This window comes from Schistocerca cancellata, chromosome 5 (assembly GCF_023864275.1).
Source record: "Schistocerca cancellata isolate TAMUIC-IGC-003103 chromosome 5, iqSchCanc2.1, whole genome shotgun sequence".
Taxonomy (NCBI): Eukaryota; Metazoa; Arthropoda; class Insecta; order Orthoptera; family Acrididae; genus Schistocerca; species Schistocerca cancellata.
Window position 1 is genome coordinate 665,509,045 of NC_064630.1, and position 18,286 is coordinate 665,527,330.

Sequence of the window (18,286 nt, forward strand, 5' to 3'; positions counted from 1 at the left end):
GCTAACTTCATACGTCGGTTATGTCGTCACAAAAAACACTGTCGCAGCAATGCGCTGCATTCAGTCCACAATGACGCAATATGGTAATTCATATCACAGAACCTAATCATAGTGCACCCTTAGAAATAGCTTATGTACTGTTTCTTTTTTCAGTTTCACCGTTTTGTTGACAGGCAACAACCAACTTCATTATATTTCTTAAAGCGTTTAATAACTATTCTGTTACACTATTTACATTAAGGACTAGTTTCAAACCTGACAGATCGATTTCCAAGTCTGGCCTACTGAGACTGCAATGGCAGTGACTGATCTTAATAATAAACATCAAAGTAGCAACACATGCTACTACCGCACCCTATGGCGTTGATGAGACATACTTACTGTTGCTTTTAGGTTTGAATTTCGTTTGACAGCTGCTCACGGTTAGAGATTTACGGATTCCATAAAGATGGGTGCTACGGGTAGGCAGGGATGGGGTTGGTGGTGTGGGTGCAGGTTCAGAGGAGGACACAGTACGCCCACCTCATGTGACGTTACAAAGCTCTACACCACTTATGGGTTCTAATTAATTTCTTTCTTGATCGTCTCAAATATTTTACTGAATGTAAATTCTGAAATTTGTTCACTGCTTTTTCTGGTAATAATTTTCGATTTACTTTAATTTTCGACCACAGGTGTTGAGTGAAGTTTGTGTGTCCGCAGCTTAGCGACAGACGACGTGCCGCTGTTGTTCCGGCTGTCGTATCTGTACTACACGCTGGTGGGCGCCGTCGTCATGGTGACGGTGGGCTGGACGGTCAGCTGGCTGACGGGCCCTCTAAGGCCGGGGGACGTGGACCCGTCGCTGCTGGCGCCTATGGTCCGCCCTAAGCAGCGGCGCCGGGAAGATGGCGCCACCGACGCCGAGCCGGCAGTCCTTGTGGAGCTGCTGCAGCAGACGAAGCACCAGCCAGAGACGCAGGGGGCGGCCTAGAGCCACGGCAAGGGGCGACGATCTCGCTCAGAAATGCCTTCCTCTACCAAACGGTTTCCTGACCTGTGGATCTTAACATGTCTCTATTCTCAAGTGATGAAAATAAGTTTCAAAGAGGACCACTTTTCTACCCATAACCAGGACACCCTCTAATATTTCATAAACATTTCAAGATACTGTTGCAACATTCACGAAACGTGAGTTCCTCTATCGCCATCAAGATATGTACACTGCACAAGTGAAGCAAGTAGTCTTATGTTTGCATGTACACAGCTACACGTTGAGAGAAAGTGGTGTAGTTTCCCTACTATTACTATGCTAAATCAATATAAATGGAAAAAAAATTGTCCAAGTGCGAGTAGGACCCGCACTATAAGGGTTCTGTACAAATTAGATATATCGATAGTTCATCCATCCTGGTAATCTAGAATGTCGACAATTATTGCCTGTTGTATGTATCGACACTGGTAAGAAATCAATCCGAGGAATTCCAAAGCCTTAGAGAATGTTTCAACTGTAACTTAAATTTCAATTTTTCTGTGTTTATTTCGCATTTGCCACAGCAATCTTTCATTAATTTTTACTCATTTTGGAGTCATATTACTGAATACTGTTTGAAATAGCTGAATGAAAGTTTAGAGATCATAGGGTGTAATTTATTGTAACCCAATGTGCTCATTTTTCACTTATGTTTTTAAATGATAATAATATATACTCATGTCCGGTATTTCACTTGAAACCACAGTGAATTTCTAAATTAGGTCCAGGAACTTAAATTCTAGTAGAAACCAAAAGTAGACGTTGTACTAATGAATATTGCCCTCGCTTCACACCAAATTTCGTGGTTCTAGGTCAACCGGAAATAGTCTGTAGGTTTTTAGTGAGATTGCGGGAATCAGTATATGTGACAAATGACCGTGACATTTTGACTGCATTGATGTACCACCTTAAATTTATGACCATAAATTTCAGTTTGATACGTCTATGGGTTTCTGAGAGAAGGTGTCTTAACAGACAATCGTATAATGAACTGACATGAACAATAATTTTTTCATGTGATGCAATATCAACTTAACGTTTTCGGATTTTTCCGTTTACTTATGCTAGGAAACTTTGCTTATTGCGAAATTTCGTAATTATACGTTAACAGCAAGTACCCGATAGGGTTTGATAAATGAATTTCCGAGTACCAAAATATGCGACCTAAGTAGTTGTATCTTTTCACTGCATTGACTTGGAAGCTCAAATCTGTTATATCGCCAAGCAACCGTAGACCTTAGTATGTCACATAAATTTCAATTGTATGGGTCTATCCGTTCCTGAGGAAAATGGTTTTTAACAGACGGACAGACAGGCAGACATACGGACAGGTAAAAAGTGATCCTATAAAGGTTACGTTGTTACAGATTAAAGTACGGAACCCTAGAAAACAACAGACCTGATCTAGATATCACCAACATGTGATTTTTCAAGGTTTCCGATCCCCTGGGGTAATTATCTGCGTTGGCTGTGCCAGTTTGCTCTTCAGAAGGGAAGCTTATATCAAATATATGTGAGTAAAAATAGTCGGCACTTAAATCATATGTAGTTGTTGTTTTTGTGGCCTTCAGTTCTCAAACTGGTTTGATGCAGCTCTTCATGCTACTCTATCCTGTGCAAGCGTCTTCACCTCCAAGTAACTACTGCAACCTACATCCTTCGGAATCTGTTTAGTGTATTCATCTCTTAGTCTCCCTCTACGATTTTTACCCTCCACGCTGCCCTCAAATACTAAATTTGTGATCCCTTGATTTCTCAGAATATGCCCTACCAACCGATCCCTTCTTCTAGTCAAGTTGTGCCACAAACTCCTCTTCTTTCTAATTCTATTCAATACCTCATTAGTTATGTGATCTACCCATCTGATCTTCAGCATTCTTCTGTAGCACCACATTTTGAAGGCTTCTATTCTCTTCTTGTCCAAAGTATTTATAGTCCACGTTTCACTTCCATACATGGCTGCACTCCATGCAAATGCTGTCAGAAACGACTTCCTGACACATCTATACTCGATGTTAACAAATTTCTATTCTTCAGAAGCGCTTCCCTTGCCATTGCCAGTCTACATTTTATATCGTCTCTACTTCGATCTTCATCAGTTATTTTGCTCCCCAAATACCAAAACTCTTTTACTACTTTAAGTGTCTCATTTCCTAATCTAATTCCCTCTGCATCACCCGACTTAATTCGACTACATTCCATTATCCTCGTTTTGCTTTTGTTGATGTTCATCTTATATCCTCCTTTCAAGACACTGTCCATTCCGTTGAACTGCTCTTCCAAGTCCTGTGCTGTCTCTGACAGAATTACAACGTCATCGGCGAACCCCAAAGTTTTTATTTCTTCTCCACGGATTTTAATACGTACTCCGAATTTTTCTTTTGTTTCCTTTACTGAAATCATATGCCGATTTCTATTAGCAAACTCGAATATTGAGCTATACTTAACAAGTAGCAAAAATTTGTAATAACTTTAATTTTCACACTTCAGAAACTAGGATTTTCATTTTCTGTATAAGCAGTCATCAGAAACACAGCTTTTCTGTGCCTTCTCCACGTTTCCAATCAGAACGTCGAACATATCTCTAGCACAACTCTTTGTCTTCACCTACTCCTCTACAGGTGCGGCGCAACTCATTTCGCTCTATATCACATGTGGTGCTGATTTCAATGCGTCTGTAGATGCACAGTCTTAAGGATCAACGTCATCTTCAGAAGGGGTGGGAACATCCAAAATCTTCGATGACTGGTTTTTCCTCCTTACTTTTGGCTTTCTTTCTTTTCTTTTTTTTCTTTCTCTGGCTGCTGAGTAAACCACCTCTTACTGTTCGTACATACTTATTCTTCAATCCATTCTGTTCTTTCTTTTCAGTCTGTAATTGCTTCTACATTTCAGTGTCTTCTACCTCCTTCTTCACCGTTACCACAGTCTGTCATTACATACTATGGTAAGCAGATTGTGTTTGTAAACTGTTGTATTTAGAAAGCAAATCCTTGCAATGTAGCTGTGAATTGCAGATTTTAATAACATATGCAGATAATAATAAATCATGAAAACTTAAGCCACCCTTCTCAGTTTTTCTCTGGACAGTTTTAACTGTCTTATATGCAGTCCACAAATCAGATGTCACCCCTGTTCTTATTTCGATTTGTTGCAAGTATCAGAAGGTAGATATAGTCGGAATTTGTTGTGTTTATCATTAACTTCAAGTACAGAGTGGTTACTATCAGGTACTGCGCACAATCACCAAACTCTCCCAGACATGCACCTAAGAGGCCATAATGCACAGAATTAAATCAGTTCCCATCCGCCAGTACTGACAAAGTTTTCTGAAGGTTTCCTTCGGTTATGCGGTTAATTAAAATCACGTTCCAAACCTATCAATAGCAATTCCCTATGCTTCCATCCACATCGCCTGATATTTGGTTAAGAAAATACAGAATCTATAAACGGTCAGAAATGGACCTTGCCGCTTTGCTTTTACGGATAGAAAACCAATAGAACGGTAAAGGCAATGTGTTGTGCGCAAAGAGGTAACTGTTTTAATCCTAAACTAATTCCCTGCCTAGATGATGAGCAAACATTTTGAATGAATGGAACTGCACATCTCCTTTTAACGGAATGCATTTTATCTTTTAGGAATTAACGCACTTAAAGAACACTTGTCCTTGCCAATACTTGCCAAATTCTGCAGAGAAGAGTGTCAACTTGTATGATAGTACTCCTTTACCTTGCGCTGGAAGATTCATTTAAAAATTACCTAACTAGAAAATTCTAGTTTAGTATCCCGCAAGTTAAAAAGTTACAGCACTATCTAGGAAGTGAAGGGACCGTTCCTTTGCTCGTACTTTTTTCTGGTAACTCACTTCGATAGCTTAGATTATTTATGAAATATCAAAGAATTGAGGGTCACGTGGAACACCCCCTTGAAACAATATTTTTCTCTTCGATGTTATATGTTCCTCCTTGCCCTCGTCTACTCGTAAAGCGATACGTTTTTAATGAGAATTCTATCGTCCCTAGATCGGATGTGCTCCCACTTCATTTGTCAACCGTTGTCTCTTGCGTCTCTTAAGATTTCCAGCTCGATAGGAACACCCAGAATCCCTTGGAACACAATGCAGACAAAGACACTGTCTTCTTGTAAAAGACAGATGTACGTTAGATTATTCCGACGAGATGAAAACAATGAAGAATCTTGTCGCATGTTACATCGGCTTAACAGCTCTCTGAACTCCATAAAAATAATCGACATGACTGTATCTCTACATACGTGTCGCGCCGCTTCGGAAAGGACGTGTTGTTGTCAACAGTAAAATAATAACACATTAAATTTAAATTTCTGTTGAGCTTTATTTCCCAACAAACTGGTATTCTAAAGAAGTAGCTTGGTTACAGCCGTGTGTATTGCGTCACTTTTGTCTTCTGTTCGAAACACCATAATTTTGGACAACGATAATCACACGTAACTTTGTCCCTCATAACAAAAATAATTGGTAGTTTAAGATAATGAACATACTTCATTTTCTTACCAGAAGTTTTAGTTTGTTTCCACTTATATTTTTCTCTCCGTAACAATGAATTTTTTGAAATTTATGTACCTGTGGTAGCAATTAAAGACACTCGCCCTTATGGAAAACTTCTGTAATTATTGTTTTCGGATTAATGAAATAGTGTTATTCCTTACATTGACGCTGCCTTTGCAAAAATACTGTAAGATTCTTAGTAAAATTGAGTGATGAAATTTTCTTGCGATATCCATTACATATACTTCCCCGAATACATCGCAACTATCCCAAGTGTTATAACAGAGATATTCCAATGATATCAAGTACGAAAAGCGGATTTTCCAGCACCACCTGGGCAGGAATCACAGAACAACAAAGAATCGAAGGATCCAGTAGAGTACAAAACCATGATATGCAGTCCAAATTCTGTATTCTTCCAATACTTCAGCGTAAAGTGATGAACAGACAGATGCGTGTGAGCGATAATATCTTTCTTGTAGATCGAAGTTTACAATCAATGACATGAGTTTCGTAACGGAGCAAGAGACAAATTGTAAATATAAAACATATGAATTTCGTCGTATAGAAAGAAATCAGTTGACAGTAATAGATTTTATTTTTAAATATGACCTGCAGATTATTCACAATGAGACAAAGATTCCGAATAAGCTCACCATCGTTAAAATACTTGCACGCATTTACAACGACACGTCATTAAAATCAAACATTCACATGGAATACATTAATACCAGACAATGCACATAGAAACCCCAAAAATCGCATGTTATTGGTTACACAAGTAAATAAAAGCAGTAACTTTAAATATATGAGAGCGTAGACGCTCATCCTCACAACAAAAGAACACAGATTCACGGACAAAATGTCCATTGCCGTAAAGTAAGAAGAACGCGTTAGTCGCATACTTACGGAGCATATGTATAACAACGTTAAAGACTAAAGGAGAAAGCGCAACAACAAGATAAGATGCAGAGATCTGAAGGTAGATGTGACTTTTACTAATGTTATTTCCGGGAACAATGTATGCAATGACAGTACTTCAGTTTTTCCGTGCTATCGACCACCGACGTGCTCTTAATATAAACCCGTCCAGGCGATAGCAGCGTCACCTGGCGAGAAGTGACTGCTAGTCAGACACGGACGGCGCAGGTAGTATCAACGAGCGTGGAATGTCACTTACCGGAAACGACTAGGAACCTGAGGTTCGCTCCATTCTGGAATGAACGAACTGCGCTTACCTGAAACAGTAGAGAAAACAATGAGACTTATTTACATTAACCGCAACGAACGGTAGCGGTTATATGTATATAGGTACACTCCTGGAAATGGAAAAAAGAACACATTGACACCGGTGTGTCAGACCCACCACACTTGCTCCGGACACTGCGAGAGGGCTGTACAAGCAATGATCACACGCACGGCACAGCGCACACACCAGGAACCGCGGTGTTGGCCGTCGAATGGCGCTAGCTGCGCAGCATTTGTGCACCGCCGCCGTCAGTGTCAGCCAGTTTGCCGTGGCATACGGAGATCCATCGCAGTCTTTAACACTGGTAGCATGCCGCGACAGCGTGGACGTGAACCGTATATGCAGTTGACGGACTTTGAGCGAGGGCGTATAGTGCGCATGCGGGAGGCCGGTTGGCCGTACCGCCGAATTGCTCAACACGTGGGGCGTGAGGTCTCCACAGTACATAGATGTTGTCGCCAGTGGTCGGCGGAAGGTGCACGTGCCCGTCGACCTGGGACCGGACCGCAGCGACGCACGGATGCACGCCAAGACCGTAGGATCCTACGCAGTGCCGTAGGGGACCGCACCGCCACTTCCCAGCAAATTAGGGACACTGTTGCTCCTGGGGTATCGGCGAGGACCATTCGCAGCCGTCTCCATGAAGCTGGGCTACGGTCCCGCACACCGTTAGGCCGTCTTCCGCTCACGCCCCAACATCGTGCAGCCCGCCTCCAGTGGTGTCGCGACAGGCGTGAATGGAGGGACGAATGGAGACGTGTCGTCTTCAGCGATGAGAGTCGCTTCTGCCTTGGTGCCAATGATGGTCGTATGCGTGTTTGGCGCCGTGCAGGTGAGCGCCACAATCAGGACTGCATACGACTGCGGCACACAGGGCCAACACCCGGCATCATGGTGTGGGGAGCGATCTCCTACACTGGCCATACACCACTGGTGATCGTCGAGGGGACATTGAATAGTGCACGGTACATCCAAACCGTCATCGAACCCATCGTTCTACCATTCGTAGACCGGCAAGGGAACTTGCTGTTCCAACAGGACAATGCACGTCCGCATGTATCCCGTGCCACCCAACGTGCTCTAGAAGGTGTAAGTCAACTACCCTGGCCAGCAAGATCTCCGGATCTGTCCCCCATTGAGCATGTTTGGGACTGGATGAAGCGTCGTCTCACGCGGTCTGCACGTCCAGCACGAACGCTGGTCCAACTGAGGCGCCAGGTGGAAATGGCGTGGCAAACCGTTCCACAGGACTACATCCAGCATCTCTACGATCGTCTCCATGGGAGAATAGCAGCCTGCATTGCTGCGAAAGGTGGATATACACTGTACTAGTGCCGACATTGTGCATGCTCTGTTGCCTGTGTCTATGTGCCTGTGGTTCTGTCAGTGTGATCATGTGATGTATCTGACCCCAGGAATGTGTCAATAAAGTTTCCCCTTCCTGGGACAATGAATTCACGGTGTTCTTATTTCAATTTCCAGGAGTGTATTATTAATTAATGAGAATGCGATACATCACATACACTTTGAAATAAAAGGAACTTTCTTAGTAATTATCGCAGCAGGATTCAGTACTGTTGGTACTTGTTGGGGAGAGAATGTATTTTCACTAGTAGAGGGAACAGCAATTCATATGGTGATCAGTTTCTTTTAGGTCTTATCTGCTCCCATATAATCAAAAACGCACACACATACCCCCCCCCCCACACACATACACTCTAACACACACACACACACACACACACACACACACACACACAGAGAGAGAGAGAGAGAGAGAGAGAGAGAGACGAACTGAATGCTGTGCGTATATTGAGAGTAAAACTTACGGTGACTTAGAAGAATGTCGTAAAAGCTAGACAGAAAGTTCAGCGGACTGGACGCACCAGAAACTCCTAAAATAGATCATAGGAGACGGGTCGAAACGTCTATCCTATAAGAAGAAACTGGAGGGGGTTATGACACGCCCTAACAACCAAGATGAATAAACGTACCTTCAACTACCAAGGCTATGAATGCCAGTAGACATTGTAACGAGCATATCCAGTTTCCTCTGTATTAAGCTTATAAATGTGGATCAGCAGGTTGAACTTCATGTCGTCCACGTAGGAAACCGTGACTGTTCAGGATAATAAAAGATGAATTAAAACAATTACCTGGTTCAGTCACGTATTGTTTTCTCTTACGCCATGTTACGATGGCTTACGCTCTCATATTCCTTTGGACTAGTGGATTACATAGCCTTTTTTTTCCCCTGTATGTAACTAGTTTGAGTCATTTCACATTTCACTGCAAAAAAATGTGCAGCATCACTTGTAAAATAGTATTAGGATTGCAAATTTTAAACGATGATAAAGTTACTTACAATTTGAGCGTTGACGAGATAACGCGATAACGTTACGATTCCCTCACATTCGCAGCTGACTTCTGAAATCTGATGTCGCGGAACTGGAAATCCAGTATGTGCACAAGCCTATATGATGTCGTGGCCCGTGGCACCCGTGAAACAGTTTCAGTTTGTTAACAATACAAAGTTAAAACCTTACACACATCAACGAACAGTTCTTTTAATGTTCAAATCAGACATCATGCACACATCAGACATCATGCACACATCAGACATCGGTCATTCAGCAATAAAAGCACAGTACACAGTTCACAGTTTTCTCGACAGTAATCACTGTCTTTATGCAGGTCTCATCGATATGGCTCACATGCCAGCTTACACTTTTTATCCGTGTCATCGCTAAGAACGTAAAACCCCAGTTTCTCGTCACCGACCGTACCTTTCTATCGTTCAGTGTCAATAGATAAACCAGGCTCGCTACAGCACGCGCGTACTGAAATATTTATATTCAGATATGTGTGTGATACCTGCATGTATTAACATTTAGAGGAAAGCGCCCTGAACTGGATCCTCCCTACCACTAAACCCCTCTAATGCTGTATCCCTGGTCTCTTGGCTCTGTACTCTCCCGAACTCTAGTGGGAACAAAACTAGATAGTAGCTCAGGCTTCTACCACCCTGCAACGGAGTACACAAATCGCCTGCTTCATCTTGTCACTTATTAATTTGTATTGCCTTTGACAATGGAAAAATCTTGCATTGTGCTATTTCTTCATTATTTCACCTAGATATTGCCTGAGCTTTTCAATCTATATGTGTTCTAGACTAGTGAGGTATATATTTGCATACACATGTGGCGACACACATCCCGCTGCTATCCTCGCCAAATCTCTGCCCCTTCATGTTGGTAACACAAAGGTCAAATGGTCAGCTTTGGTCCATTGAGTACGTTAGCCCCTCCCAGGGGCACTGCTTTATAGAAGGGACCTTCAGTGCCGAGTCGGTGGGATATCCTGTTTCGAAGAAGTTGAGAACTGGGCCGGCGGTAGCATAGCTACAAGGACGGCCATCCAAGCTGGTATGGTCCCGACTGAGGAGCCAGACAAAGTGCGTCCCACACATAGGGCAGGGAGGGGTCTAGAGTCGTGGAGAAGACAGCTTTCCTAAGGGAAACAAATTCGAGAGAAAATCAGGCCGGTCGCGTTACCCGGAGATGGTTGCTCCATCACGGGACTTAAAACTACGTAGCGCTCGTAACGCGGCCCGGGGATTGCAAAATTACTGGCCAACTCACAATCAGCCTCGGATACAGGACTGGATAAAATCGCAAAAGACAAACGAAATGGTATTACGGATTATATGTGTCTGGACACTTGGAATATTCGAGGATTGACCAACAAAGGAGTGAGTTAAATCAGGTACTAAAAGAAAGGAAAGCAGACTTTGCAAATAATGACAGAAACTAAGAAAAAATCTAACAGGAAGGAAAGATTTGACAGATTACTAGACGGCTTACAGTGGCGTCCCACAAACAAAAGGAGATAGTGCTTGAGTGTCAGTTTTAGTCAATGACAAATGGAGAGGAAAGTTTCGTGCATGTACCTTCATAAATGAAAGAATAATGGTATATTTCAAATTGTAAGAGGCCATTATAGGGATGTACGGGCCAGAAGAGACACGGAGGCTGATACTGATACCACTTTCTAAGACGATCTACAGAAAGTAGTGAACAAAATTAACATGCTAGACCATTCTGACATCTCTGGTTACTTTAACGCAAGAGTGGGAAATCAGCCCATACCCGCAGCATTAGGATTATTTGAAGGAAAGACTTTGCACTAACCGACAGGAGCTACGCTAATTTCCCTGCTTTAATTATTTTAAAATTACGAACACATTTTACGGAAGGAAAGACATTCACAAGTTTGCATGAAGTGCACGAGCATGAATGTCTGTAATTAATGTTCTAATTAATTGAAAATGGAGGAATTCTATGCAAGATATGCAGCTAATGCAAGATGTAAGTGTTTATAGAAGTAGCGATTAGGCGACGACGGCTTCATTTTAGGCAGTAAGATAATGGAAAATAAGAAAGAAACTGTAAAAGAAGCCACAACATGAGTTGTTCAAAGTACATCTCCTGTCAGAATATACAGTAGTAATAAGAAACTGTATCAGTATAGACACCGGAAGCTTTCTTCACCACCAGTCAATAAAGACATCAATACAGTATGGAATAATATTAAGAGCTGAATCATCAAAGGTGCCTCGGAATCACTTGCTAAAAGGAAGGAAAGAGAAACACAGAAATTAAAGAAGCCATCAAAGGAAAAGAAGCAGGTTATTTGAAGTATCTGCAGACAAATGTGAAAGAGATGCCAAACACAAAAAATAAAAAGGAATGCTGCAAAACAAATAGTGCGAAAAGCGTACCAAAAGCCGTGGGACTTGCTCATAAGCGCCTTAGAACACGGCATAAACGGTAAACAACGATGTGCAAACAGAGTCCCGAAAGCCATTATAAAGGAAGAGAGAGACTGCCTAACTGAGCATTATATCCGATAAACAGTGGATAAATCATTATACAAACTTATGGTTTACGTAAAAGTTCGAAGATGACGCTGGAGAAAGCATGTACAATGAAACAGTAAATGCAGTTATTATGGATGGGCTGCAAAAGGCTTTGAAATGCATGAACAATAAGAAAGCTACTGGAATAGATGGAATAAATGCAGAACTAATTAAATATGGAGCCTTACCATTAGAAAAGAGAATGTCACAGTTAATAAAGGAATGATAGAGTAATTGCTAGATTCCAGGCCCTTGGTATACAGCGGACTATATGTCCAGTTTCAAGAAAGGAAAAACAACAACTGTAAAAACCATTATGGCATCAGTCTTCTAAACACAGGCTAGAAACTACACAAGACAATCCATCAGTGTCACAGAAGTTGTTATTTCTCAAGAACAACATAGGGTTAAATCAGGTCGTTTAAGCACAGACAATGTGTTTGAAATGAAGGACATTACAGAACAATGCAGAGAATTTAATACAGAAACCCATATGGCCTTTATTGACCTCGAGAAGGCTTTTGACCGTGTGAGCCACGACAGCCTATGGAAGATGGTGTCAACGTGGATACCTTTATCAACTAATAGAGATAGTGAGAAGTCTTTACAAAAATACACCATTGTAATAAACAGATAGTAATCAGCTAAAGGAAGTAATTATTAACTAAGGCGTACGATACCTTGGGGGGGGGGGGGGGAGGGGGGGAATACTACCTACCCTTTTTAATATTTACATTGACATCATTCATCGTAAATTGAAATGAAAAGTAAACAAAGGAATTAAGATATCGAATGAGGAATACCTGAATGTTCTTCTGTTTGCAGATGATATCGTTGTTATTCATAAGGATGAAGATGATGCCCAAAGATCAGTGTACCAGCTGACCGGTATACGCCAGAAATACAGCTTGACGGAGGTTCTAGTAATAAAACGAAAATAACGACATTTCGAGGAAAAATCCAATCAGATTAAAAATTTGTTTTGGATAATTCAGTTCTAGAACGGGTCCCTCAAACTTCTCATTTTTAATACTGACACTGCAAATAAAATACACAGATTCCAAGCAGTTTATTGTATCATTAAAAGAACAATGGGCCATAAAGTAGAAAGAAGAGACCATTGTGAAATTCTGTATTACGCTATGGAAGAGAAAGTTGGGTAAAAAACGGCACCAAAGCTAAGTTATCACAAAGATTGGTAAGTTCTGGTAGCGCAGATAAGGTTCTAAATAAAGTGAGCGACTGCACAAGAAGAGACAAGCTTAGAAATGAAGATATATTCAACATGGAAAATTTCGAAAGTATCGCGAAGATGGGGGACGACACGCCTTGAGGATGCCAGATCACATAATTCCCCAGAAGATCCTGAACTGCAAGGCGAATGACAAAAGAGGCGTTGGAAGGCCTCGAAATAATTTGGATGATTATGTTTATGATTACGGAACGGCAACATCAAAACCCAAGAAAGGAAGATGATGACGATGATTAGTACATTAACCTCCAAGTCTACTGTGGCTAGACGTCAGAATCCTGAAACATTTCCAATTAGTATTAAAAATGAAAGAAAAAGTTCCAACACCCGGTGAACGGTCTACCCGACGGGAGGCCCTAGTCACACGACATTTACGTTTTTACTTTGTGGGTTTGTCCAATTTTTCGCTCAGATGTATGAGGGGCGTGAGAGTCAGCAGAGCCTTTCAGACAAGCGACCAGAAGAAACCGTTGGTGGCAATGGCTCAATGGGCAGGAATTAGCACTTGGCAGCCTGTGCGAGGCATTCGGCCGAATACGACGCAAGTGGACGGCGAGCGCTACCACTAGCAGTGGCAGCGGGGCAGCTACAGCGGCGGACTCCTGACCTGGGACACGCAAGTAAGTGGCCGGATACACAGGAACGCAGCGAGCCGCAACATAATATTCACTGCTTACAGTCACAGAATAGCAAAGTTTTCAATGCTTTCGAAATTGCTTTCCAAAAATTTCTCAAAACGTAGTATGTCTTTCATATGTGTCGTTCATTTGGCCAAATTGACGTAATTTTGTAATGGGAGACACGCATGTAATTTTACTCTGATTGTTTATCCTGAAAACAATTATCGAAATGGATACAAACTACGCCCGTCAGCAACTGAGAATCACTTTACGTGCAAATAGAAGCCAGTACAGAAGCTACACTATTTGATCAAAATTAGCCGGACACCTGGCTGAAAATGACTTACAAGTTCATGGTGCCTTCCATCGGTAATGCTGGAATTCCATAAGGTGTTGGCCCACCCTTAGCCTTGATGACAGCTTGCACTCTCGCACGCATACGTTCAGTCAGGTGTTGGAAGGTTTCTTGGGGAATGACAGCCCATTCTTCACGGATTGCTCCACTGAGGAAGGTATCGATGTCGGTCGGTAAGGCCTGGCACGAAGTTGGCGTTCCAAAACACCCCAAAGGTATTCTATAGCATTCAGGTCAGGACTCTGTGCAGGCCAGTCCATTACAGAGATGTTATTGTCTAGTAAACACCACAGGCCGTACATTGTAAAAAGGTGCTCTATCGTGTTGAAAGATGCAATCACCAACCCGGGATCGTTCTTCAACAGTGGGAAGCAAGAAGGTGCTTAAAACTTCAATGTAGGCCTGTGCTGTGATAGTACCACGCAAATCAACAAGGGGTGCAAGCCCCCTGCATGAGAAACACGGCCACACCATAACACCACCGCCTAAGAATTTTACAGTGGGCAACACACACGCTGGCAGATGACGTTCACCGGGCATTCACCATACCCAAGTTCGCCACTTTGTGTACCGTGATTCGTCACTCCACACAACGTTTTCCCACTGTTTAATCGTGCAATATGTACGCTCCTTACACCAAGCGAGGCGTCGTTTGGCATTTACCGGCGTGATGTGTGGCTCATGAGCAGCTTATCGTCCTTGAAATCTAAGTTCTCACCTCCCGCCTAATTGTCATAATACTTGCAGTGGATACTGATGCAGTTTTAAATACCGGTGTGATGGTCTGTATAGATGTCTGCCTGTAACACATTACGACCCTCCTCAACTGTCGGCGGTGTCTGTTACTCAACATAAGAGGTCGGTCTGTATGCTTTGGTGGTGTACGTGTCCCTTCACGTTTCCACTTCAGTATCACATCTTAAACAGAGGACCTAAGTACGTTTAGGACTGTGGAAATCGCGCGTACAGACGTATGACACAAGTGACACCCAATCACTTGCCCACGTTCGGGGTCCGTGAGTTCGGCCGAGCGCCGCATTCTGCTCTCTCACGATGTCTAATGACTACTGCGGTCGCTGATACGCAGTACCTGGCAGTGGGTGGCCACACAACGCACTTGACATGAAGAATGTATGTTTTTGACGGTATCCAGAAGCTTTTGATCACATAGTGTATTAAGGACTTAAAAACTGACCTATATGTGTAAAATTGAACAGCTTTAAATAAACTTCTAGATTCTTCGAAGGGTACCATCTGCGATGGAACTTTGCTGTAGGTTGACTGAAGCCTACTAAACTATACGATTCTCACTCTCCAAGTGTTAAAAAACTGCAACATCTGTCAAGCGTATCACCATAGAGACTGCGAAATTTAGAAGTATTCCAGTGGCACCCCCTTTCACATAACTACTTGTTGTACAAATTCTGGTTAACTTTGGAAGAGAATTTTCATCAGTTCCACATCCACAATTGATAACACGTGCCTTTTAATGAAAAATGGATTCTTTTAACACTCAAGTTCGCAGTAGAGTGGACTTGTTCAGCCGCATTTTTCAAGCGGTTTCAGAGAGTAGCTGAAGCTACCGGTTGACAGCAAGGTTCAAATAAGCGGGAAATTTATAAAGGTGTCAGTACACTACAAGTAACTGAGTATACAATCATAATTTGTTACAAGTAAGGTGAGGTTAAGCTGTAATCTTAATAGTCTGTTACTAACAAACACGTAGGACGTTGAAGTATCTTTCCCGTAATTGGAGAGGAAAGTGATTACTTGCTTTTGAGATTCTTTTGTCTGTTACATTTTGCGCAGTTGAAACTGTATGGATAGTAGTTAAGAGGATTACGAACTATGTACAATGGTCATCAAGAATAAATGCACACTTCTTCCTTAAACATTAAACTACTTAATTTTTTGATGAATGTCGCAGCACGTTTGAACGCAACATTTCACGCATGTGTTCTAACTGGGAAGTATTTCAGCAAGACACTTTTGGTTGAGCATAACCATATGATTTATACGACACGACACACGACGACGACGACGACGACACACAACGACGACGACGACACACAACGACGACGACGACGACGACGACGACACACAGTAATAATTTTTATCTGGTACAATGGACGATATTTTCCCTGAAAAAATTAAAGTAGTTCCAGTCCGGCAGTTCCAACAAAGGTTTCGTCGAGGTTTCCTTTGGTTATCAGCAGTATGCGGCTATTGGAAACACGCAACCATCTGGTTCCCAATTGGGAATTCTTTGCTCCACTCCCGGTTTTCTGTATACTGGGTGTCTCTCTCAAGAGTCCTCAGGCGCAGTTTTCCTGGTGTTTCTGCCGATACCCGCAATTTCGTTTCTGGTATGTGTAACAGGAAACAGCCCAAAAAAATACTGCTCACACATCTGTCAAACGTCTCCCATTATCGACGGAAAGCGCAGGTTCGTTTCCCGTTACAAACAAAATGTTTTTCAAAGCTCCTTCAGCGGAGCAGTATCAGACTAGCGTTGTGCAAACTTAGTGCCATCGATATGCTTTAAAAGTAACAGTAAAACACGGAGAATAACTAGTATTCCGGCAGCGAAAGAGGCGTCGTGGCCCACGTTCACTTGTGAAGTGCAGCAGTGTTATTCAGTCGCTGTTGGAGCTCATATGCCTTTAATATGCGAAAGTATATACAGTTCTAAATCAGAACTGCAGTATGTCGCTTAATAAGTTGCACAAAACACACAAACTGAGAACTAGACAATTCCGAAGGTCCTATACTGTCTTTCCTGTTTATCCGACAAATCACGTAAGTCATGCACGATTCCCTGGAAGTTACTGCTGTTTAAAGGTAGAAAAGTTGGAAAGTTGGAATTACGTTGCAGCATTTATATTTTAATACTACATCTACTGCCCCTTTTGATGTTTCAGTGTCCCAGCGATGCTTATACTCTAATTAAATCTTGTGAGACTGCAGCTGTCTTTGCAGTGCAATAAACTGTAGTGTTCGATACGGGTCATCGTGTGTCTTCCTTTGTAGATCTTTGCTAAGAGATTGGTGTTAAATGGTAGTGTGCAATGTCGATGTAAAGTAATGAATCAAAGAAATCGTGGTGACATGACTAGAGAAAGGGAAAGCTCGTGGGAATGACTATGAAAACATCAGTGGAAGCACCGGTATCGTCAGAAATGGCACACAGATGCCAATTCTTCTTCTCTATATACACTAAACGATCTCAAGGATAGGGTGGGCAGCGAACTGCGACTGCTTGCTCATGGCGTTATAGTATACAGGACAGTGAATTCGTTGACTGACATTAGGCGGATGGAGTATGACTGTTTGTTTTTTGTTTTGTGTGATGAATGGCAGTTTGCTCTAAAGGTAGAATCTAATGCAGATGAGTGGGAAAAACAGTCATCTAATCTTCGATTACAATATTAACCGGGCGCTGCTTGACACGGTCATGTCAAATAAAAATCCCGGCATGACTTTGCAAAGTGATATGAAAAGGAAAGAGCCTGTAATGTTGGTGGTAGGAAAGCCAAACAGTCCATATATATTCCGGACACTGTGCCAGAATGGCGGCGATCTGCAGTGTAATAAACTCAGAAGAAATACTTTTACAAAGTGAAGATCGCTAGTAACGCATTTATTTCGATAACTTTTTTCGGTAGAACTACCATATTCGGATCTAATACTTCGAAGATGGTAACGAAGTCTTACTGAAATTGGTTATCAAAATAAATGCTTTACTGGCGACCTTGGCTTTTTGAAGTTTTTCCTCTGAGTTTACCAGATAGTCAACTTCTGTTTTTCGGGAGTATTATAGGAAAATGTAGCTTATCTGTAAAGAAGACCTATATAGGACACTTATGCGACACATATTTTTGAGTATTTTTCGAGAGTTTGGGATTTGGTATAGGTCACATTAAAGGAAGACATCGAAGCAGTTCTGAGACGTACTATAGTTGGCACGGGTACGTTCAATACCTGAGTGTCGCGGAACTGCTCCGCGAACAAATGGGAACCCTCGAGCAAAACACTATTGGGAACGTTTATAAAACAGACATTTGTGAATGACCGTAAAATGATTCAAATGCCACCAACGTGCATCTCGTACAAAAACCGCAAAGACAAGTGAAATCACGGTTTGTACGGAGCCATATGGACAGTCATTCCCCCCCCCCCCCCTCCAAATCCGCCGCCCCTTCACCACACCCCTTACTCCGCTCCATTTGCGAGTGGAACATAAAAGGAAGGACTAGCAGTGGTACAAGATAGCCTCCGCGGTGCACTACTTTATAGTTATGGAGTGTATATATGTAGATACGAATCCACAATGTATGAAAGCAACAAAATAATG

General features: G+C 42.1%; 1 protein-coding gene across 1 annotated transcript in view; it reads left to right on the top strand.

Moving 5' to 3' along the window:
• The window catches only part of LOC126188297 (sodium-coupled monocarboxylate transporter 1-like), a 140,360-nt gene extending 138,745 nt beyond the window's left edge, over positions 1–1,615 (top strand). Inside the window, exon 13 of the mRNA XM_049929883.1 lies at positions 703–1,615. Within this exon, the coding sequence (XP_049785840.1) occupies positions 703–973 (271 nt within the window). The 3' untranslated portion in view covers positions 974–1,615. The remainder of the gene's footprint in view (positions 1–702) is intronic.
• The last annotated feature ends 16,671 nt before the right edge of the window (positions 1,616–18,286 follow it).